Raw genomic sequence first — 25559 nt, 5'->3', positions numbered from 1 at the left:
AAAGGCCATATCTAGGTTTTTGCAGGTTGATAATCAATCTAGTAATTATATTCCGTAAACTAAGGCATGTTTAAATGATTTTATCGTGAGCTCACAAGGTATGTCTGATCTCCAGAGCAGGGATATCAGAGTACAAATGTGGTCAGAAAACAATGAGTCTCAAACTTCAGCCAAAATGACCATCTTAAGACCTCCTCCTCCTTATCTCTCTGGGCTAGTGGAAAGGGCTCTCCCCCTCCCCCAACTTAACATTCTTGAAGCTCACAGACCTGCTCCCACACACCACAAAACACTGATTGTTCTTCCAGGAACACAAGGTGATATTTCCCCCACGCTGCCCAGGGACATTCACAACAGCTCTTTGTCCTGTAACATCTGGGCCCCGACGCCTGGTTTTAGATAGATTGAATCCAGCTTCATCAATGAAAATGAGGTCATGACGCTGTGCAGCTGCGCCAGTGTAAATCACACAAGTCAACTGCTGGCACGTTGCATGTCTGTGACTGATAAATCGTCAATGACGTGTAAATGGTTGAAATTCATGTTGAAATGAAGCCCCCTCTTTTCTCTTTATTTCTGGGGATAAATTGTATGTCTGTATATAGATAAACAAATAGACAGGTACGTAGGTGTGTATAAATATACACAGTATGCATGATTATGTTCGGTTAAAAATATATAATCTGTTGACAGGAAACCAAGAGGTACAAGAGAGTGGAAGAGAGGGGACAGGAGGAGAGGACATAGAGATGAGAGGTGAGATACCTGATGTTAGCCAAAGAGACACTACATTAAGTTAGATCCTGGCAAGTTTGAAAAATAATGTGGATGGATGGATGGATGGATGGATGGATGGATGGATGGATGGATGGATGGATGGGTGGGTGGGTGGGTGTGTGGGTGTTTATAGCTTATGTTTATGTTTTGTTAATTTGTGGACAGGAGATGAAAAAGGACACCACAGTGGAGGAGAGGTGACAGGAGGAGACCAACATGGACAAGAGACAGGAGGAGAGGTGACAGGAGGAGACCAACATGGACACCACAGTGGAGGAGAGGTGACAGGAGGAGACCAACATGGACAAGAGACAGGAGGAGAGGTGACAGGAGGAGACCAACATGGACATCAGAGTGGAGGAGGCCAGGCTGGGAGAGAGGTGACAGGAGGAGCTAGTCTCATGTTTCTAATAGATGGTGTGTTCTCATCAACATTCACTTAAGTTGTGTCCTCTCTGGATGACCTCCACTGCTCTCAGTTAAAGATGATATTAATCCAATATGATGTGTGTTCTTTATAGATCTAGCCTCTTAATTCTGCTCTCAAAGTGCACCAGATTGAAGCACCACAACTGAATGACCTCGGTATTACAAAAATCCTGCGTACGGCCCTGGTCCTGAATGTTTCAGAGGGCAGATGATAACCTTCTAAGCAAGGAGCAGGTGTTCATAATTCTGTCTGCATCACTACACTGAGGTGACATTTTGGTTGTACCGTCTGATCACAACACTAACTGTTCTAATTTTTAACCTATCTGTCTACATATCTGTCTGTCTGTCTCTCTCTATCTTTCATTGTCTGCCCCTGTTTTATTATTGTATCCGAGGCTTCACGTTTGGTGATGGGACCTCAGTGGGTGAGAGCAGACATGCTGAATAGACATAAAGATCTAGGCATGGGCAGCATCTTTCCATCCATTTAAAAATAAATATGTATTATTTTATGACAACCCACATTCAGTCTAGCCCTAACCCTAACCTCTTAGAGTGCAGGAAGTGTCGGCCAGCTGTGTCATGTGTGTGTGTCTCCATTCTCAGCGTCAGTACATCCAGTTTGATAGTTCACCTGGAACAGTAGACTAAGCAGAGCCTCGACCCAAACAAGGTGTCCTGAATGGTCTCCCAGGTCCGCCTTGTAGAACTGAACTGTCAGCCCAGTGTTTCAGTGTGGTCTACAAGCTATTCAATAAAACCTGGAGAAAATTATCTGTATCTTGTCTTTACACTTACAGCACACATGCTGCACAAATGATAACCTTAATTGTATGACACTTGTTTTGTCAAATGCACAAGGGTATCTCTAACTTGGCTAGACTGTGGATGTGGTGACTAGTCCAGGCCAGTCAGCATGGTATAAGCTGCATACAGGTGAGCAGAAGCTGAAACGCTTGTTCCTTGGCTAGGCCCAAGGCAGCTTGCGAGCAGGGTCAGGCCTGTGCCGGGAGGTCAGTACATTAGAACCCCCTTAGGCGGGCTGTATGTATCCTAAGTTCTCAAACTTATATTTGTGGTATAGAAAGGTAGAACTTGCTTGGTTGATTATGTAAGTGTGTGTGTGTGTGGTGCTGTTGATTTTCCTCCACTCCTCTCTCAGCCATATGTTTCCCCTTTGTGGATCTGAAAATGGTGATAGGGGTTAAATTAGGTTGCTAAGAGAACTGCTAGTCACCAGAAGCATTCAAGAACATAACCCGTGCTGGAATACTAGTGTATGAACAAATCAATACAAGTACAGCACATCTACTGACAGGCTGGCTGAATGACTAGAAGACTGACTTGGGACCTCCACTGAGGACATCCCAGTCCTGGCTATGGATCAGTAGTGATGCTCCCCTGCCCCTGTAGTCCAGGCACAGTGGAGCTGTGGATATCGTAGTATTTAGTACACACACGTACACACAGACACATCAGTCCACATCCGGCTTAGGCCTGGACCTGATGCTCTTAGCCTTTCTTGCTCCGAAAATGTAATTTAATATTATTTATTGTTCTTTAAATGTTCTTAGCCATTAGACATATTCCAGGAGCTTGCCCCAGGTTGATTGCATTTAATAGTGCATATACAGAAATATAATTTTAATTCTATTGGCATTTGGTGAAGAGAAAAGGGGTGAATCTCACACATATTGCAACAGAAAATCTGACGTGTATTAATCAAATCAATCAATCAAAGCTTTATTTGTATAGCGCATTTCATACCCAGAGGCAACACAATGCGCTTTACAGAGAACAAGGGAGGTGGGCATAGGACCCACTCTCAACATATTCCAGAGGGAAGCAAAAAAACAGTAATCACCCGGCTTGTCCCTGTCCAGACGGACTTACCACCAGCTCCATAAGAACTTCTTAAGGTCTTCAGATGCACCTGCAAGACAGACTGCAGCAGCCTGAGGTGCACATGCAAGAAACATGGCCTTGAGTGTTCTGTTGCATGTAGCAGCTGTGAAGGATCAGGGTGTGCAAATTCACATCAGGCGGCATGTGATGATGAAGATGATGATGAATGCAAGTTATTATTATTATTATTATTATTATCATCCTGCTCATGTTCTCTTCTCTCCTGAAGTGGACCCTCTAATCGTGTGTGTGTGTGTGTGTGTGTGTGTGTGTGTGCGCGCGCACGCGCGTGTGATTTTCTCCCACAGGTATCTGAAGTGGACCCTCTAGCACCTGGCTGCTCTTCTATGGACGGTTCTACGTCTCAGACTGTCCTCTCCAGGGTTCTCTACAGGGCTGTAGACTGTTCTCCAGGGTTCTACTGTTCTCTACAGGGCTGTAGACTGTTCTCCAGGGTTCTACTGTTCTCTACAGGGCTGTAGACTGTTCTCCAGGGTTGTAGACTGTCCTCTCCAGGGTTCTAGACTCTTGAGCTATTTGATTAATACACGTCAGATTTTCTGTTGCAATATGTGTGACATTCACCCCTTTTCTCTTCACCAAATGCCAATAGAATTAAAATTATATTTCTGTATATGCACTGTGATGCATCCTATATAGTTTCTGGTTGATTGGGGACAGTGTTGTGTGGACATCAGACAAGAAAACATGCATAAACCTTTTTCTTTTACATAGGCAAAAATTGGAAATTGGTATATTTGTCACATACTTTCCATCTGCATTTTTCATTACTTTCCACCACTGGGATTTTGGGGGACTAACTGATATGTTATAAATAACATATGTATGACACTAAAACAGTTGAAATAATTTATGTTGCAATTTGTTCAAGGTTATGTCATAAAATCAATCAATCAATCAATCAAAGGATTGGAAGCGGCAAACAATAATTTATTGGACAGACTTAAACTCACATGTTACAGTCCCTGTCTCTCCCTGTCTATCGGCTGGCTGGAGCTGTGGGCAGAAAACAAGGCCTCAATCTTCTTCCCAGCTTGATCTAATCGGGGCTGGGCAACCACAGGCACACAGAGTCTACCGCATCCCAAAATCAAGGTCTCAAGGTTAACTCAAGACACTAAATAGTATCCTCTTGCTCCACCCCCACACCTCCCTTAAGGTCTAGTGTAGTCAGATTGGCTCCCCAGAGGGGCCCTACTGTCACAAGATGCGTAGCCTGTCAGCCACAAGGGGCATGAGCTGTCATCCACCATCTGAAGTCTCAATCCCACTGATTGTTTGGCCAGTGGTACTTTTATGACAATCTATGAAAAGGAGGATGGGGGCCCCCCCTGTGACGTCCCAGCGTGGCCTCTTAACCCCCGGCCCCAGCACAGCACAACTGTCTCCTTTCATCCCTACCACTGCACATTTAGACCGTCCACATGAGAACAGAAACACACAAACAGCTTTACATTGACTTTAAGACTTTGTAGACTTTTACCTATATTCTTCATCATCCTCTGAGTCCGAATAAGTAGGTTATGATTTGACAAGCAGCTCTAAATGGCTTCCCAATCAATGAGACGTGGTTATAAAAATGACGTTTTATTGATGAAAAGGGTAAAACTGGAAAACATGGAAAGAGAAAATGGAAAACTCACATTACTGTCGTTAGTCCCAAACAAAGACTTGCGTAATGTGGAGTCATTGCATTGATCGATGCAGTCCGTTCAAATAGGCATCAGAAGATAAAGTAGTCCTATCTAAGATGACCAGTTACATCCTCAAATCCAATTCATCCCATAAACATCTTAAAGTAGCCTTCAGCCGTAATTCAAAGTAGCAAAGACGACAAAATAAAGTGAAAGGTTGCCCAGTGGCGCTTGCGCAGTCCCGGACATCTATAGGGCATGCGAATCATGAAAGCCAAAGCTTATAGATAACAAAAAGGTATCGCACACCAAGGTACTCTTATGAGGTGCTGATCACTGGAAGAACTGGTCATAAGAAAGAAGAAAAAGTGTTGCACACTCTGGCTCCATATGCAGTTACTTTATTTTGACATTTTGGCCTGTCGGCCTGATTGTGAAGAAGGCCAACAGCCTAACATATAGCACACATCGTATCGGATGAGAAATAGACATTAAATTGCATATTTACTGTAGGCTACACAACAGCTAATCACCACGACAGACACCTATAATATTATATTATAATATAATGACCAGAATTTCTCCTGTTTGTCCGGGACATTGAAATGTTTCCGGACACATGGACCGGCACCAATATTTTCTAACAGAAATGCTGCACAAATCATTAAACAATCACATGTAGCCTATGTTGCTGATCACATACCCGTAAGAACGTCTTGTACTTTTGAATGTCCTGTACTCTTAAACTGTTGAATAAGAGAACTGTTGCTATACACCTGGGGCCTCATTTATAAACGTTGCGTAAGTACAAAAGCGTGCGTAACCCATGCTGAGAAACTTTCTACGCAACTTTCGGTATTTATAAAAAACGAGCTGAGCGATAAGTTGGCGGAAGGTGTGCGTAACTCTACGCACACTTCAACCCTCCTTTAACTACGATAAGCACGTTTCTGGAGAAAGGGGAAAACGCGACTCCGATGGCAGAGAGATGAAACTCGGGAAAGTCTGCGAAACACATGACATATTGAATAATAAATACATCGGTCGCTGCACGAAACCCTCCAATGTGTCACACAGTTTAAACGGAATCAAACGCCACCGTAGCCTAATCACGAAATAATGTCGGCATTGCTTTGGATGTGTCTGTGAATTGACCCATTTGTGTCATAATATAATGTTATGTTGTAGGCCTATTCATTTCTAGGCTATCCCGAGAAGCATCACGGGCAGTAGCCTATGAATAAAAGCCACATATTACGTTGATAACACAACACGACACGAGCCTATAGGCTTATCATAGTAATGATTCCGTATGTCGATAGCCTACAACTATAAGGCCTATACCGCACCAAACAAATGTTGCATTCGGCGTTGAAGTATATTTATTCAGTTAATCATTTATTTAATTAATTATTCGTATGTTTAATTATCCACCTTTTCATTCGTTAATGTATTTATGTATTTATAGCCTATATTTGATTAGGCTTTTATGTAAACCCGAATGACCACTGAGGCAAGCCGCAACAATGATGTTGAGCGGTGAATGGAAATGTCCTACTTGAGGCAACTGTAGGCTACATTAGGCTATATTGTACATCATCATATATCCTCATATTGTCGTATGATTGTCATGTAGCAGGCATACGAGGAATGTGGGCCTTACAACGCATGTCATCCCAATGCTCACATGCCGCTTTGGTAGAATTAGCTGTGCGCAAAACAGAGCATGGAGGTGATGCGTCTCCAAGTTGTAAGAACACAAGGGAGCAAGTTAGATTATTAATTTGCCGAATCGTCATGTGTGTAGCAATAATTACCCTTTATAGAATCACATGAAACTCATCCATGGACCCCATATATTTACAAGACCTCGATACAGGCACTGATATAGCTGGATTATAGTAGGCCATGACGCACGGGGCCTTGGATATGCCGGGACTTGGCACAGATGTTCTAATATGTGCTTGGCTATCCCGCAACATCCATTAGAACACGTAGCTTCTATATGCCTACAGAATGTTTTGAGAAAGTATGTGAAATGCATGATATCCCGGAAAATACACAAATTGGCTGCTGCAAAGAACCCTCAGATCTGTCGTACAGTTAAATTGGGGATACTTGCCTTAAGTAGTCACTATAGGCCTACATGTTTGCATTGTTATGGATGTCATTGTAAATTGACCCGTTTATACGTTGATAAGTTAGGCATTTTATTCATGGGCCACCCTGTGAAGCATTAGATTACGTGCAATATAGAACCAAACCCCATTACCCATGCAACAACACTATAGGCTTATAATGATTATCAGTTTGGATATAAGCAGCCACCTAATAAGGCCTACCGCACTAAAGGAATGCCAATATAGCCTGCATGATAGATAATTCATTATCTAACAGACCACTCAGGCCTAACAGGTGCTCTTATCAGTCGTGCACATGTGAAATCATCGTTCCGAAAAGATAATTTTGCGGCGTCTCTACCTCGTTGACCAATACCTCCACCTCGCATCGGTAAAATGTATCTTTCTCTTTCTGCCTTTTGCACTCGGCTCCATTGTCGTTGCATATGTATAGGCGTATCACTGACCATTTATAGGCAATTGTGGGCGTTAATTGGGGTGTGATCAGAACGCGCGTTCACGTGCGCCAAGTTAAGTGTTGATTGTGATTTATAAAGGGCAGCTGGCGTAGGCGTGCCTGAGTGAACATGGGTTGTGATAAGCAGCGTTTTATAAATCGGAGATTTTTTGTGCGTATATTTTAGTAATCACTTAGCTAAGCTAACTTAGTTACGTGGATTCTACGCAATGTTTATAAATGAGGCCCCTGGAGGGTGCATTTTCTATGAGCTAATGTATCAAACATTTCTTTGTCTGATACAAACAGGTTATTTTTGTTCTGCACATATTGGCAGTACTTTGTTATTGAAAGCTGTTCACCAGCCTAGATAGAGGGTCTGCATTATACCTTTGAGGTGATATTATGCTAGCATAAGCATTTTTCCATGGCCCTCTGGAACCCAGAAAGTGTAGATAGACTCTTAAACTGACAGAATTGGATATGATGGCATACCAGAAGGTTTAGGTAGACTCATCAAGTGGTCAGAATTGGGTATCAGAAGAATTGGCCTCATGTTCAGAGATGTCTATATAAGCAGCTCATGCAAATTCCCTAGTCAGTCCAGACCAGTTTCACCCGTTGGTTTTGTGTGAACTCATCATTCTGCAGAGTGATTAGATGCTTTGATTCAATAAAGAGTGTTGAACGGCATCAATGGATCCAGACATTCTTCCTTTCTCCTCAACTACCAAATTACACTACAGTAACACGCACAGAAAAATCTGGAAAGTGAGGGGAGATGCTATGTATTGTCTCTCTCTCATTCTGGCCTTCTAACCTCTCTCCCTCTCGTTCTCTCTCAGGTGCTAGATGTTCCAGCCGTCCATTTCTCTTTCATAACTACTGGCGTCATTTCCTATTACCATGGTAAGACTTATAGACTGACCACTAGCCAACAAGAGTGTCCAACCTGTGTTCTGTTTCTGACTCTGTGTTCTGGTTCTGACTCGGTGTTCTGGTCCCTCCCCTCTCCACGATGCTGGTCCTGTTTCAACGGCCTCTCCAGTCCTAAAAGAACTGCAGCACTTTGCGCATTACCTTAAAGGTCAGCTGTCAAGTTGTCGTCTTCACCCTAATATTTAAACTTTCTCTCTGGTGTCCTTCAGAGGAGCTGTGGGGGCCTAACTGTGTGTGTGTGTGTGTTTCCTGTAGATGGGTTCCATGCAAGTCAAGAACTGTGGGAAAGCAAGTATCCTCTGCTTGGTGAGCACAGCTGGACACTCAAAACACAGCATACTGTACAGGGAAGAGGGTGCGTGTAAAAAAAGGGAACAAACAAAAAAGTGTATCTCTGTCCTTTCCCTTTTTGTGTCCCATCTTTATTCCTTTCCCAGGCCTGCAGTGTCTGGTTCAATATAGCGTTGTCAGAAAATCCCCTGAGGATCCAGGACATGGCTTCCTATGCCTGCTTTGTAAGAGGAAGTTAACGGTCTGGACCATTGGCGGCCATGCTTTCAGCTATGAGCACGTCACCGCCTTTCTTGTGAGCCTACAAACATATACACACACATGAACAATACAAACACTTTGCAAGATTGCTTCAACGGGGTGGTTATATCAGTGAGATCCTTCTGACTGCGCGTGTGTGTGTGCGCGTGTGTGTGTGTGTGTTTGTAGAAGTGTATCAATCCCAACTCACTGAAAGACATGGAGGATTCTGGTACCCAGAAGGATCAAGAAAGGTTGCTTGAGCTTGCGATACAGGCACAGAAAACACACCCGCCTGGCCGTGTACAGGTATGACACATTATTACTCCAAAGCCTGAATCTGAATCAAAGCCACCACTGTTTTTGGATGAATGTTAACTTCTGAGGGCATTGTAATATATTTCTGCCTGCCCTGGCCTTCTGTCTCCAAAATGAAGAAGATTTGATTAAAGTTATTAATGGGATATTTGTTTTATGCAATAATAAATGTAATGGATTGAGTTGTGACATACAAGTATAAGAGATTTGTGCTGGAGCATCGAATTACAGCACTAGGCCACACAGGAGAAATGACCAGTACTTAATTGGGAACAGATGTTTTGGGGGCTCCTTTACAATGTGTTTTTAAGAGTCTAGAATAACCCTCTGTCACCCCCTTTTCTTAAACATATAATAATTTGGCCACTGGCCAACAGTATGGTTGGATAGATTTTACTGCAGTATATTAGTATAGAGTATATGATAGGTTAGTATATGGAGCAATATGGTACTTATAAAGTATAAATTCGAGAATCGGACAAAGGACTGTTGAATGCTTTCTGCCTTCCCTGGTGCACTTGGCTAGACCTAGGGACTTTCTTTGGATACTTGCATGCTTTTTGTAATGATCATTGGTGGTCTATATGCTGTTTGAAGACTATATAAAAGATTTTTGGAAATAAGTTAACAGTTTGAAGGTCCAGACCTCACCAGAGAATTCTGTTTTTGATTAGGCTAAAATCCTCATCAAAAACTGTTTTGTCTTTCAGGAATGTTTGGCCGTTCCCATCAAAAACTCTGCCTATAACACTGGTCAGTGCATGCCTGCGTTTGTGTTTTGAGTGCTCTTGTCTTGTGTGCTGTGCATGACAAGCTGTGTATGACAAGCTTTGTATCATGGTGAAGTCTTGTGTATTTCTGTTGCAGTTCTGTGGAACCTGAAGAGATTGTACTCTAACGTGCAGCCATTTGTCAGCAAACTGGGTGAGAGCTGGTTTTTACTAAATTAGTTATAACCGGCTAAAGTAGTAAAATAAATAAATATTTGTGCCAGATCAGAAAATGAATTCGCCAATCAACGTTCTATGAGGAAATTTAAACAGCTACGGTGGACAGGTTTGCGGTTGAAGTTAGCGCCTGATCGACGGTGATGGATGGTTCATGATCCAATCACCTGCCCCAGTATTTTTGAAAGTGCATGCCCTTTTCCAAACAGTTTCCAATGGAGAGTTCCCAGCTGGTTATGTGAAGCAAACAATTTGAATTGATTTGATTTTTATTTGGAAATTAAAAGCACAACATCTTAAGGGAAAGTATACAAAGAAAACCCCAAACTTGCAAGCATTACTAAAAACACTCATTTCCACAGTGGAAATTACAAGCATTACTAAAAACACTTATTTCCACAATTAATACAGACACGCCACCCCAGAAATACGCCTTTACCTTACCTACTAAAAATCTAGTGCATCAGGTTAGGAACTGCTGGAATATCATGGAATTTTAAAAAGTATATATTTAAAGACCAGTCAGGGGATTTCCAATTTTTTTGGGCCAAGTCTTGGAATATCAGGGAATTTTGTTTTTAGCATTTTTTAAATTGAATTGCAATTTATAAAAAATATAATATTTTCCATGCAGTATTTTTCTTTATCGGGTTATCTCACATTTCCCGTATTGTGAGTGGTTGTTATGGTTACTTGATTTTCAGCGCTCATTTATCCCCTACCCACTCAACAGTTTTTCCATTCATTATAGGTCATGGAAATTCTTGAAAGTCAGGGAATTTGACTTTGACTTGAGTGGGAACCCTGTATGTGAGTGAAGGTGATATGAGAGTGAGAAATGTTCTCTCTTTCAGTTCCATCAGCCCAGACCTTGGCTGATCCACAGCCAACTCCTGCAGAAGAGAAGGGAAGAGAGACCTCAAAAGAGACTGACAAAGAACACGGAGGAGAGACTGACGGAGAGACCAGCAGAGTGACCAAGGAGACTGTAAAAGACTGTGGGCGAGAGAACAGTGACACCAGCCAAGGCAGTGGCACAATGACCCAGGAAGAGACTGTCAAAGAACCTCCCCATGGGATCATTACCGAGCCAGGTATAGAATCCAACAGAGAAACAGGGAAAGAGATAAAAAGAGAGACAGGGAGAGAGACAGGAAAAGATGCAGGAAAACAGATGGGGGGAGATGCTGGAAAAAAAACAGGAAGAGAGACCGGGAGAGAGACAGGAGGAGAGACAGGAAGAGAGATGGGTAAAGAGACAAGAGAGATAGGGAAAGAGACAGGGAAAGAGAGCGGAAGAGAAGCAGGAAAAGAGACGGGAAGAGAGACAGGGAAAGAGACCGGAAGAGAGACAGGGAAAGAGACCGGAAGAGAGGCAGGAAAACAGGCCTCTAGAGAATCGGGAAAGGAGACAGGGAAAGAGACAGGAAAAGATGCAGGAAAAGAGACAGGAAGGGAGACAGGAAAAGAGATTGGAAGAGAGACCGGAAAAGAGACTAGAAGAGCGATAGGGAAACAGACCTCTAGAGAATCGGGAAAGGAGACAGGGAGAGAGACAGGGAAAGACGCAGGAAAGGAGACAGGAAGACATGCGGGAAGAAAGATGGGGAGAGAGACAGGAAAAGATGAAGGAAGACATGCAGGAAGAGAGACTGGAAAAGAGACTGGAAGGGAGACAGGAAAAGAGATTGGAAGAGAGACAGGAAAAGAGACGGGTGAAGAGACAGGAGAGACAATAAGAGAGATGGAGAAAGAGACAGGGAAAGAGAACGGAAGAGAGGCAGGAAAACAGACGTCTAGAGAACCGGTAAAGGAGTCTGTTGTTAGTTTGATCTCCGAGAGACCCAGCGAGGAGAGCAATGAGAATGACCCGGTCACAGGGAGAGAGACCGGCGAGATCATAGAGACCATCATTGCACCTAAGACGAGGAAAAGAGGAACACCTGGGAAAGGAAATGCCGGTAAAGATAGAGGCAAGAGTGGGACCTGCAAAAAGAGAAAGCTAATGACTAACTCTGATACACTGGAAAGAAATACCAGCAAGGTGTTGGAGAAAGGTGTGTATTATGAGTGTTTTCCTGTATGGCATAATCAGTTTGTGTGTGTGTGTGTGTGTGTGTGTGTGTGTGTGTGTGTGTGTGTGTGTGTGTGTGTGTGTGTGTGTGTGTGTGTTTCTGAAGCATGTTGCAGTGTTGACACTGTGCTTTTCCTGCAGTGACTCCTCCCGCTCCTCCCATGTCCACTGTATCCAGCCATCTGTGGAAATACCTGAAGCAGTCCCCACGAGAACCTGTTATTGGTCAGTACCGTACCAATCCGTGATATAGTTTTATCGGTCGCACTTTAGATGCAATGATGCAGCATATAAGGCTTCATTCAACCTTCATAAAAGCACTACATAAATGTGTTTTTTATTTTCCATCACACAATCCTCTTTCTCTGACCGGCACAACTCACAGTTCCCACAGTAGCAGGGTTTTTAAAATAACTTCGGTATTTAAAGCAATACATCGCAATATTTGGACCTTTACAAACATGTCTGGTGCTAATTCTCCAATTAGATTTACTAAAGGTAAGCTGAATCGTCCAAACAGTTTACTCAGAAAGATAATAAATTGACATTTATTACCTTTTAAAAAAAAAAAAACCCGGGACGCAGCATCCAGTCGAAGTGCACATGCGCAACGTTGTGCTTAAACAACACAGTAGTAGATAACTATTCCAGCGTCTATGGATATCATGCATTTTCTAGCTAAATGATATCATGGCGGAGGTGAGAAAACCGAAGCGAAACATCACGGCGGAAGCCAGAAAAAGAAAAAGACAATCTGATAACGTTACGACAGTGCACTTATTCGCAGAGCCTGTGGGGGCGCAGTTCCGAGAAAATCGGAGAAAACGCTAAGTATTGCTTTAAAGTAATGATCTAAAGCTTTTTGATGTCTGTTTCGCCGCTATCTATTGTCGATTGTTGACAGTAATGATTCAGCTGATTCCCCATTCACAAAAGCCTTTCCATTTGCAGCATTGCCAAGTTTTGTGAATTGGGTGTCTGAGGCGACATTCCCACACAATATTCATTAGCGGTGCACAGGTCAAACAAGGTCATGCATGTTTGCACAGGTAAACTCTTTGCCTTTCAGCTACATCACTGTTCAGGCCATTCACTTGAATCGTGTAGAGCCAGAGTTTTTTTTAAAGGGGTGGGCTGAGTGAGTGAGGAGAGAGGACTGCGCAGTAGGCATCAGATTTCACTTATGAAATGATGAGAATAAGAGAGAAGGCTAGGAGTGGCATGTGGCTCGGGAGGTAGAGCGGCCAGCTGGGGATCGCAAGGTCCCTGGTGCGATCCCAGCTTCCGGAGTGTGCTGAAGTGTCCTTAAGCAAGACTCTTTACCCCAAAATCGCTCACGTGCGGCATGGTGACCCAGTACTGTCGCATTACAGCAAGAAGGTCTCTGGGCCTGTCTGTGCGGAGTTGGCATGTTTTCCTCGTATTCACAAGGGTTTCTTCCCAAAGACCTGGACTGAGCACTTGGGACTTTTTCCCACGGGCATCATGAACGATGGCTGCCCACTGCTCCTGGCTGCCCCTGGAGGAGGACAGCTGGGATGGGAGAAATGCAGGGAACGATTTCCACCGGCGAGCCCAGAAAGTTGCATGTGTGTGTTGTGTGCGGTGTCGCCGCTCACTGAATGTAATGTGTGATCGTTGTGTGGCCAAATAAAGACTCCCCCTTAGTGTCCGGTAATTGAATTGTAAAAAATTATTTATTAACTTTTTTTTTATTTTAAAAGAGTTTTAGAGTAGAGTTTTTACCACTTATCGCCAAAGGCAATGAAACTGAAATCTTCGCAATTAACACTTTAAATACTCAACCGTGACTGAAAATATATAGTGAGGAATTAACAGTACAACCCTGGGGAGAGTCAACCCGGTATATTTCGAACATTGTATTTCACAAAGCATGTGCGAAAACACACAGGGTTGACGCGAACACGGACGGGAAGGGGAGGGTCAACCCCGAGTTCGCCCTGGGTTTACTCACGCCAGTTTGAAATCGTCAGTCAGAAAGCGTCTTAAAACTGTCATGTATGGTGTTACCAATTGTCACAAAACAATTGAATGTCGTTTTAGAACTAGTTAGACTGCTTAAAACCATCTCAGCTGTTGTATGTGAAACCCGGCTTTACACAATATGTTATCAACCTCTCTCTCCAGGCCTTAGCATGCTGATTGAGTGCCACAGTGAAGGACACAGCCCCATCTACCTGTGTGAGGGGTGTCGTTGGAAAGGCGATACGAAAGGAATCGTCCATCATGTGACCTCACCCACCCACTACTTGGCCTACGTGGTGAGACCACCATCCTATTTGTGTGTGTGTATTGCTCCTGTGTGTCTCAGCTCACTAACTGACGGGCTTACCTGCTAAGTAAACTCCCGCTGGCCTGTGAATTTGTGACTCGATCCTCAATGTGTCAGGGATGCATACCATGTCTCTTTTTGCATGTCAATTTGCATGACTTGTGTGAATGTCACGTAAACAGAAAGAGAAGTCTCATTGCTTAACACATCATCCCTTTGACATTCTACTTAATATGAATAAGGTTTAATGGCCACCGGTAGATCGAGAGCTTTGCCTTTTGGTCTATCTTCGTCCCCACCCTCACCTATGGTCATGAAGGATGGGTCATGACCGAAAGAACAAGATCACGGATACAAGCGACCGAAATGAGTTTTCTCCGGAGGGTGGCTGACAGATCGGGTGAGAAGTTCAGTCATCCGGGAGAGACTCAGAGTAGAGACGCTGCTCCTTTGCGTCGAAAGGAGCCATTTGAGATGGTTCGGACCAGGTGGCGGGACTACATCTCCACACTGGCCTGTGAGCGGCTAAATATAAAGGCAGAGCTGGTTGATGCTGCTAGGGAAAGGGATGTCTGGGGCCCCCTGCTGGAACTGCTGCCTCCACGACCCGACCCCGGATAAGCGGATGACGATGGATGGACGATGGATGGATGGTTAATGGCCACAATTCAACATGGCTTCCTCTTAATGTCAGCACAATGCTGCGTCAACAGGACGTGAGGTCTCATTGCTTAACGCATCATCCCTTTGACATTCTAATTAAAATGCATACTCCACAAGGTTGAATGGCCACAATTTAACATGGCTGCCACTCAACGTAATTGCAACGTCGCGTAAGCAGGAAGTGGGGTCTAATTGCTTAATGCATAGGGCAGGCAATGACATTTTGTCCAGAACTAACAAAAGAGCAGCTGTATGTACACCCATCAGCCATAAGCCAGGCTAGACATGGCCTGGTTTCACATTACATGTGTTTGCATCCCTGATGTGTGGTGTTGAGAGATCTGAAACTTCCCTAGGAGGTCTGAGATCTCCTGGTGCAACTTCTCCGCTTCAACTTTCTCCTCTTCAGCTCTCTCCTCAGCTTTCTCCTCTTCAACTTTCTATTCACGCTGGCTCTCCACGGATCCCAGGGGTAGTAGAGATATTATCTGAGGCTCATTATGATTCGTCCCAGGAGTCGCAGGTTGAGGATGAGGAAAGTGGAGGCGGGGATGGAGAGGTAAAACAAGGGCAGGCCATTGGGGCTTCAGGGGCAGCCCAGGAGCGAGAGGTGTCTGGGAGCCGTAAAGAGCAGGCTCGGCCATTAGAGATAACCACCCCAAGAGGCACTGAAATGGAGACACTGGATCCTAAGGTGACATCAGCAGACAGACCTAGACACACACATAAAAAGGGTAGGAAAGAAAGAAAGCATGGATCGGAACGCACCAGGAGAAACGGAGACAGAGGAAAGGGAAAAGAAGTCAAGACCGTGATCCCAAATCAGTGTTCCTGAACTCCCGGCCAGCTCCCAGTTTGAAAGACAGGTCATGCCACCAGAGAAAAGAAGAAAAGTTCATGGAAAGGAGAAGTGGAAAATTCCTTAAGCAATTTTTACCCAAGTAGGCTATACCTGTAGCATGGTGATAATCGAGGTTATAGCATGATGTGTTTGTATTTGATTGGTTGATGTAAAATGACCCAGGACTAGGTGGCGGGACTACATCTCCGCACTGGCCTGGGAGCGGCTAAAGATTCCCCAGGAAGAGCTGGTTGATGCTGCTAGGGAAAGGGATGTCTGGGGCCCCCTGCTGGAACTGCTGCCTCCGCGGCCCGACCCCGGATAAGCGGATGAAGATGGATGGATGGATGGATGTAAAATGATGCAAGGAAACTGGGAGGAGAGAGGCAGGCTTAGGGTAGAGTATAAAACATTGATACACGGAAGAATCTTGGGACTCCAACGGCCACCTTTTTCACCAATTGGATTGAGTCCCCCAACTCTAAACCTTAGAACGATGGACAAATTGGAAGGATTGGATGAAGCCAAACTGAACAACTCAACTGACTGTCTGAACAACTAACTAAGGTTTTTACCCCTCTCTCTCTATCCCTCTACACCAATTAGTTGCTTAAATCTGTAGAGCCTTGCGGTGTAGAAACCTGCAGAGCTGCCAGACCTGGTATTAGATTGGTAAGGGTCTGGTAGTGACATAACGGTGTCTGAGGTGAGGGTGGTTATTGATCATTATATAATTTTTAGTCAGTTAAGAACCTTTGGTGAAGAACCTTTGCAACAACAGAGTGAGGCAATCCATCTCTATGTCGGATGAACGGGGTGAAGAGGTCGTGAGAGAGACTGGTTGTATGTTTTCCAACTGTGACATGCACGGATGGGGCCATCCCCACTCTAAGCGAATCTCTCAAACAGTAGTGGGGAACATGATCAAGGTCAGTGTCCGGTAACACAACAAACCTAAGATTTCCGAGGGACAGTTGCGCAATCTCCCTTCCGAGTAGAAGTTACATGAGCACACATTCATAGTTCCCCCTGGTGCAATAAGAACTTGAGATCAGTCTGCACACAGCTTTTTTGCCCTCTACGAAGCGGTTTCCGCCTCTCACTCCCCGACTGTCAGAAGAGGAAGTTGTGCTCACACAATATCAGGGCATTGGCTCAACGTTCAAAACTGGACAATCAAGTAGGCCATCTTTTAGATTCTCTCTCCAACAGGTTATCCATCTATACTATGTTGATTTTAATTGGATTTGATTATATCATATATATTGCATATATCTGCCTAGCAATAACTATATCCTTCTCTATTATTCTAAATAAAACGCATATTGAGCATTATAAAATGTTAATCATCTCATGTCAATTTACTGTTAATTTAATGGATTAGCCATTTTGTGGGGAAGACAGTTAGGTACTTCAGGTCATGTAAAACTTAGGTGATGCATACTATAATTCTTATCAGTTGCCTCTGCTAGTAAATAACACACCCTTAGGACTAAAGTATACTAGTCGTTAAAACCATACCCAGCAACCACACCAACATTGATCTCACAGAGAAGAGCAGTCGTTAACCAGTAGCAACCCCTGACGGTATCTCCCTTCTCAGCTCATTGGGGGGGGTGCTGTGGGGGTGGGAGCAGGGTGGAGACTGGGATGTAGACTGTTAGCGGACTGGGCAAGTCTTCTCATCCTGCCTAAGTAGGCTATCAGAAACCCGCACTTGCGGAGAACCAGGTGGGCTGATAAGCGACACTTTGAACGTAGGGCAGAGCGGACCCTTGTATTAAGGGCACCGGAGACATTTTTGGCATCCCTGGGTGGGCACGACTGAGGTCACGAGCTGGGGCACAGAACCGCTGACAGACCCTGACCACAGGAGCGGTCTCACAGTGACCAAACAGCTAAAAGGAGTGGAGAACCCCTAGCTGGAGAGGTCATAAAAAAAGGAAACAACTGCAAGAGGAGTTTCTAATTGAATCACCAAGAGGACTGGTGAGGAGAAAAGACCCATTGAAAGTCAGCTGGAAGAAAAGCTGCCAGCAGAGGGAGCGGCTGCAGAAACAGCTCCCCGGAAAGTGGTTGAAGGAGTGAGGGGCTTAAGGAACCTAGGATAGCCCCAGCAGACAATTCTGCCCAGCCACTAATGACCTGGAAAACAGTCATCCACGTAATCTAGCCTAAGGATTTACGCTAAGGGGAATACTGTGGATTGGCAACTCGACTAACCGACAAGAATGGCCCAGCAAATACTTTCAGACACACGTCTGGGCTGCTGCCTATGGTGGGGCCCTGGACTAACTTCAGTACAGGAATAATTGAACTGATAAATAAGTACATGAATGGGAGATCTATACTGATGGATCAAAGAAAGGACAGGACAGAAATGCTCACTGGGTGTTCATTGTATATAGGAATGGACAGGAACAAGGCTGACAGAGAGGCTACACCCCAAGTTCGGCACAAACTGGAGAAGCCACAGCATTATTGGAAGGACTGCTTGAGTTAGAGAGGAGTAAAATCAAAAGAGTGGTCACTGATGGTTATTGCTGTACTCAAGCAATGAATGAAGACCTTGATATATGGCAAGAGTGGACATTTATTCCTCAGTGTGTGTTCTTCTCATCCCAATAACAGCAGTCAAAAAACACGGGAGGACTGAAGCCTACCAAGAAGCTGCGTAGACGCGCTCGCATGGTGGAGAAGCAAATGGGATGGGGAGAGGCTCAGGTCAGCACTGGGCCAGACTCTTGTCTACCTCCCTACCTACCTGTCTGTCCATCTCTAACTGTCTACATCTATACGCCTCTCTGTGAGCATTTCATTGTGCATGGTACCTGTATCTTATATATATTCTACCACTTGACCAGGACATCACAGGAGCAACTTGTCACAAAAAGTGTGCCTATTTTAGGTTTTAAGATGACAGAAAGAAAAGACACACTCAAGCTCTCGATGCTGGGCGATTGATTTTGACGTTTCGGCCGAGTGTGCGGTTTCTTTTCTTTTTCTAGTATATTTCACCCTTTACCTAGCCTGGTATGACCATCCCGTTCTTGCAAGCTCACATTCTGTTTCACTAACGCAGAACGATCTGGCCTTCGCCTCCTCGAGAGCGATTATCCCAAAATCCAGACCATACCAGGCCAATCAGGGACTGCGTTTTAACTGCTGTTCCGTACCACAATAGAAAGCAGCCCCTGATTGGTTCTTGTCCCTGCCGCTCGCTGAACAAACATGGCGGCTCCCGAAGCAACGAGTGGTAACATTAACGCTAGAAGAATAAATGCAGCTATAAGTGCAGTTATTGCAGAAATAGACTTAATCACAACACTTAAACAAGAACAAGAGTATGCACTAGCAGAGTTTATCAGTGGAAAATACGTTTTTGCCGTTCTTCTGACTGGATTTGGCAAAAGTTTGCTGAACGCTGATTGGCTGAAGGTGTTTGTCTGTCAAGGCAAGTACCCCCTCCCACATAATCGCTCTCTATGGGGCAAAGGCCAGACCGATATTGCGGAGCGAAGCAGTGAGCTCGCTAGATCGGGATGCTCATACCAGGCTAGGGATGGGAATTGATAAGATTTCAGCGATTCTGATTCCATTTTCGATTCTGCTTATTGATCCGATTCCTTATCGATTCTCTTATCGATTCTCATTGGGCAAAAAAGAGTACAAACAGGTTTATAAACATTTTTTTTTTTTTATATGTACTACTTTAAACATGCCAATTACAGTGCTGTTTTTAGGTGTATTCACCTTGAACTAAAAATAAAACTGACAAACAAATCAGTATTTTTTCAGACCGACTACCACCACCCTGACTCTGAACGTCATCATCTAAATTACATGGATGGAAATGGAGATTATTCATATAGTGAAAGCTGGTTTACACAATTAAACAAATGGCACTAACACAATAGACAGGGACTCTGGAGGAATTTACCTTCGACTACACTAACGTTAGCTGCGCTGCTGTCGTCATTCCGGAGCGCATCAAAAACGGGACATTCCTGCAAAGTTGTCCCTGCAAAGTTATCGCATGCTGTGTGGCCAAATGTTTTTGCATAATTGTAGTATTTCCCCCCTTTGATGAGGTTTTTGCAAGCATTGCAAGTGGCCGTGTTTTCATCTTGTCGCGTGAAATGTAACCACACTTTCGAACGTTTATGCCTAGACGACATGTTGCTGGCTTCTTCTACCGCGGTCTAATAAAACAAAACAAGGCAGCGTGCGTGACGATATTGCACATGCGCAGCAACGACAGGAATCGATAGCGAAATCGTTAAGGATTTTGGCTTATGATTCCAAGGAATCGAGTCACTGGGAACCGCTTCTCAACAAGAACCGGTTTTCGATTCCCATCCCTATACTAGGCTACCCTTTACCAGCACTTCCCCAAGACTACGGTGTGTATTTTCTCTCTCTTCCTCAACCTGAGATGTTTTAAGATGACCACATCGCAATGCAAACCAAATGGCTAGCTACTGCTAACATCCATGATAATAAACTACGAGAGCACTTGTAGTTAATTAATTCAAGCTTAGATGGAGTAAAGAAAGGCTTGCAGAGGTCCGGATGAGTTAGCTTAAAAATCTTTTATTAATCATAATGCATCAATATTATTCTGCTGCAGCAGATGGAGAATCCCCAGGCCAGATCAGGATGAACTCTGCCTTGCAATTCAACCACACAATGTTTTAGTCCAATATGGTCACACTTATGTCTCTCCTCATATGGGCATAACTAGTCTGCACATTTAATAGTTTACTTAAGAAACCTAAGGCACTTCCTGACATCCTGTTCAATTCCGTCGTAATCTAAACACATTCCGTTTAAAGGGATTATAGACTGTCCAAGCCTCTCAAATGTTTCCCCCAAAGTAAGGCTATTCTAAACACAGCTGGCTTCTACTATTAGAGTGACTATTAAAATATACTACACACTTGGAATAGGAACTTATAGTTTACAAGTAATAGGCCTACATTCATATATTATTTATTCCTCCTCACATTTATTGTGGTTTGCCTGCATCTTTAGGTCACTGGATGGTAGTCAGTAGATAACCAGGCCAGGTCCAGCTTGACTTATATGCGTGGCTGGCTTGTTTCTGTTCAGGACTGGTAGGACGGAAGCTAGTCATGCCACTGAAATAGCTGTGAATTGAAATTACATTAAATAATGTCAGATAAATTAAGATAGGTCTTGTCGCCTGGACACAAAAGTTCCAATGCTTCCAATGCTAATCCAGCACAATAAGAGCGGGATAGCCAGTTAGCTCATGAGCTCACAACAACTAGCAGCATCTTCCATAACATTAAAGGTAGGGGTCAGTGGCTAAAGCAGTTATGATGATAACATACAGTCATCCCAGCCAAGACTCCGGTCTCCCGGGTGCGAGTCCAATGCTTTCACCACTTCTCTACTTGTGGAGTGGAGATCGAGGGGTTGGTTTTGGTGTCCTCCTTCCAGTCCCTAGTGTGGGTTGGGACAGGATCTGACCTATAAGGCAAGGGGTAAAGGTCGGAGTGAAAGGATGAACATGTGGAGATTTGGGATATAGTCCCATAAAATCATCCCCATTGGGTCTTGAACCCCGATCTCCCGGGTGGGAGTCCAATGCTCTCACCACTACTCTACTTGTGGAGTGGAGATCGGCAGGTTGATTTTGGTGTCCTTCTTCCAGTCCCTAGTGTGGGTTGGGGTTAGAATAAGGGTTGGGGTTGAGATGGGATCTGACCTATAAGGGAAGGAGTGTGGGTTGGGGTTAGAATAAGGGTTGGGACAGGATCTGACGTATAAGGCAAGGAGTAAAGGTCGGAGTGAAAGGATGAACATGTGGAGGTTTGGGGTATAGTCCCATAAAATCATCCCCCTGATCTCCCGGGTGGGAGTCCAATGCTTTCACCGCTACTCTACTTGTGCAGTGGAGATCGGCGGGTTGATTTTGGTGTCCTTTTTTATTTTGGTGTGCTGGGACTACTGCCTCTTGTGGTGCCAACAGAGTAATGCAGGTTAACATTGACCGGAGGGAGGGAGGGAGTGATAACCGGACAAACACTATCCTAGGTCCGCTGGCTTATGCTGTGTTCACACCGGGCGCGGCGAGAAAATACGCGGCGCCCAGTTTGCCCAATCTCGCCGCGGGATCAATGGCAAATCAATTTGCAAATCAATTTGCTAATGTCGCCGTGCGGCGAATCCTGGCCGCCGAGCCACCGAGTTCGCGCAAATTGTATTGACTTTCTATGTAAACTCACCGCGCCGCAGGAAATATTTGTGCCCGGTGTGAACACAGCATTACAGTCACGCACAAAAAGGGATGAATCCCAGACGAAAACTTAATACTACAACTGTATGAACTGTAGTTTTAATGAGGCAGATATAGCCTAGTTGTGGTACATATGGTTTGGTGAGTCAAAAGATAACTGATTCTGCCGGGGAGTCGGAATTCGGCACAACACCCCGCCACCATCATTTCGAGAATACAGTGTTTCTTCCATGACTGACAATTCTTGACCACATGAATGATGCGCATGGTCGTTAAAGATAGCATACGATGATTGGTCGCGGTCATTCGTGTAGTGTAGCCAGTGTCTCCACGATGCAGCAAGAATTTATGGAACTGTGATCGCCCAATCTGACGGTCACTATGGTGACCATCGTGAAAGACAAAAATATTGTGTAGTCTGTACGTGTCATAGGTCGGTTTGCTGGGTCAAAATTTAACGTGGATCCCACTATAGAGAGCTACTTAACTGGAGGAGGGGTGGAACGCGTCACTGCCCCTCCGCTGTCATCAGAGGCTCCCTCTTTCTCGTGTAGGCTGGTTCGCTTCTCTGGTCACGCCACTTCCACCGTACTCCACTGTCCACGTCTGCTGCTCATTTGTACAGCACCTGATGAAATATCTGAGGAAAAGGAGAAAACCCCCCAAATTGCCCACACCTGTGTGCGAATAAATCCAAACGCCCAGTACACCGCTAGCATGGTCGACACAGCAGTGTTCTAATTAGGACTGTACCCTACTATCTATGCACACCCACTTGTCACCCTGTGACGTTACTTTTTACCTGTCTGTCTTACTCTTTACCTATCTGTCTGTATCCAGCCATCTCCCTGTCTCTGACTGACCTGCCCATCTGTCTCTATGCTAAACCCCCATGTACCCGTCTTCAGGCAGTGGATGTGTTTGATGATCTTCACAGCTCCATAAGGAACTTGGACGACGAGTCTTTTGATGAGGGTAAGACCTGCCATCCTTCAATCATCATGTTATGCTTCTCTGTTGCTGCATCCAGTGCTGCGTGACGAGACACTCTATGTAAACTCATATCTTAGCTGCTGTACACACAACATGCAGTTGTTCAGCCTCTCCTAAAAAAGATGAACCATCCCTGCCCAAGAATTATAGGCCCATATAAAATTGCCTATGATTGTCTCAAAAACCATGGAAAAAGTTGTTGCCAAACAGCTCACTGCTGTTTTGAATGCCTACTCCATTTTTGATAAATACCAGTCAGGTTTCAGTCAGAAACATTCTAGGGAAACGGCTCTTCTCAAATGACATCAGAAGATCCTCTGATGTGGGTGAATGCTGTATTCTGGTGCTACTAGATTTTAGCGCAGCTTTTGATACAGTAGTAGATCACCTCATCCTGATCGAAACGCTTAGGCAGTGGGAGGGTATTGATGAATCTAGGCAGAAATGTCTGTATAACGAGTCTTAATGTCTGTATAATGAGTCTTAAAGTCAATGTAAGCTGATTGTGTCTGTTTGCTCTCACATGGACACGGTGTAAATGTGGAATGGTAGGGATGGAAGGAGACAGCTGCGCTGCTTCTTGGGCCGTGGGTCAGGAGGTCACCTTAGGGCATCACAGGAGGGGGAAGTTCCCCCCGGGGTGTCCGTTGCGTCTCTCCAGAATCTGTTGTCCATTGTGGAACCATATTGTTGGCTTTTGGCGTTGTTCTTCTTCTGTTGCTCTGCGTTGTGTATTTTTGTAAGTCTTAATAAATGTTGCAGCAAATCTAATATGGACTACGATGTTAATAGCCGCCTTGTTGTGATGGTCATTGATGAAATCACCCAACACGGGATTGGAAGCGGCAAACAATGATTTATTGGACAGACTTAAACTCACATGTTACAGTCCCTGTCTCTCCCTGTCTATCGGCTGGCTGGAGCTGTGGGCAGAAAACGAGGCCTCAATCTTCTTCCCTACTCCCCAGCTTGATCTAATCGGGGCTGGGCAACCACAGGCACACAGAGTCTACCGCATCCCAAAATCAAGGTCTCAAGGTTAACTCAAGACACGAAATAGTATTCTCTTGCTGCACCCCCACACCTCCCTTAAAGGACAATGCTCTGTTTTGACAACCTGGACCTTATTTACGACATATTATAAGACGTTTGACTCACCGAGATCACTTTGGTGTAGTTCGGAGGCCTGTAGAAGAAATAAAAAATCCAGCGCGAGCCAGTATATCCATGTAATGGCGGTGGTGGGGGCAACGAGAATGCAGCTTCTAAAAATCTATTTTCTGCCGCGAAACGGTTGTTTTCATCAATCTGTCTTGATGAATCGCTAGTTGTGCTTACATAGAGCATAACTGTTGTGGTTTTCACATGCCATGATCTTTAGAAACGTCTTTCGAAACGAAATAGCTTCCTCACTTGCTCCAGCACTAATGCGCACAGCGCGCAATCGTTGCTCCAGCACGCTGTGCGCATGCGTGCTGGAGCAAGTGAAGAAGCTATTTCGTGTCTAAAGACGTTTCTAAAGATCATATTACAGAGGCATGTGAAATACCACAACAGGCCTATGCTCTCTGTAAGCACAACTAGCGATTCATCAAGACAGATTGATAAAAACAACCGTTTCGCGGCAGAAAATAGATTTTTAGAAGCTGCATTCTCGTTGCCCCCACCACCGCCATTACATGGATATACTGGCTCGCGCTGGATTTTAAATTTCTTCTACATGCCTCCGAACTACACCAAAGTGATCTCGGTGAGTCAAACGTCTTATAATATGTCGGAAATAAGGTCCAGGTTGTCAAAAATGAGCATTGTCCTTTAAGGTCTAGTGTAGTCAGATTGGCTCTCCGGAGGGGCCCTACTGTCACAAGATGCGTAGCCTGTCAGCCACAAGGTGCATGAGCTGTCATCCACCATCTGAAGTCTCAATCCCACTGATTGTTTGGCCAGTGGTACTTTTATGACAATCTATGAAAAGGAGGATGGGGGCCCCCCCTGTGACGTCCCAGCGTGGCCTCTTAACCCCCGGCCCCAGCACAGCACAACTGTCTCCTTTCATCCCTACCACTGCACATTTAGACCGTCCACATGAGAACAGAAACACACAAACAGCTTTACATTGACTTTAAGACTCTGTAGACTTTTACCTATATTCTTCAATATGATCTCAGCCTCAGGCTTAGCTTGGATATTCAGTGTGAACTTGGTGTCCTGACCACATGGCACATGGTGTGAGCGCATTCTGACAGTCACGTGAAAAGCACCACTAGGTTGAACAACCAGTGGGATTGAGACGTCAGGTTCTGGGTGACAGGCCCCACATTTATGACAGTATGGTCCCTTCTCGGCCAA

General features: G+C 44.6%; 1 protein-coding gene and 1 long non-coding RNA gene across 2 annotated transcripts; both read left to right on the top strand.

Moving 5' to 3' along the window:
• Positions 1-7832: 7832 nt before the first annotated feature.
• LOC311328290 (uncharacterized protein) lies at positions 7833-11181 on the top strand (the record flags this gene model as incomplete). The annotated part of the gene is made up of 9 exons (XM_084462278.1): positions 7833-7847; positions 8192-8255; positions 8541-8591; positions 8723-8871; positions 9006-9125; positions 9845-9887; positions 10002-10058; positions 10936-11069; positions 11176-11181. 9 exons carry the CDS (start codon positions 7833-7835, stop codon positions 11179-11181), a joined length of 639 nt encoding a protein of 212 aa, XP_084318404.1.
• Positions 11182-11597: 416 nt separating this feature from the next.
• LOC311328274 lies at positions 11598-14431 on the top strand. The gene is made up of 3 exons (XR_014631196.1): positions 11598-12138; positions 12297-12380; positions 14304-14431. It is a non-coding gene; the product is annotated as an uncharacterized lncRNA (long non-coding RNA).
• Positions 14432-25559: the final 11128 nt, after the last annotated feature.

The sequence above is a fragment of the Borostomias antarcticus genome (assembly GCF_949987555.1).
Source record: "Borostomias antarcticus genome assembly, contig: scaffold_65, whole genome shotgun sequence".
NCBI lineage: Eukaryota > Metazoa > Chordata > Actinopteri > Stomiiformes > Stomiidae > Borostomias > Borostomias antarcticus.
Note: the sequence above shows the minus strand (reverse complement) of the source record. Positions and strands in the feature narration are given on the sequence as shown.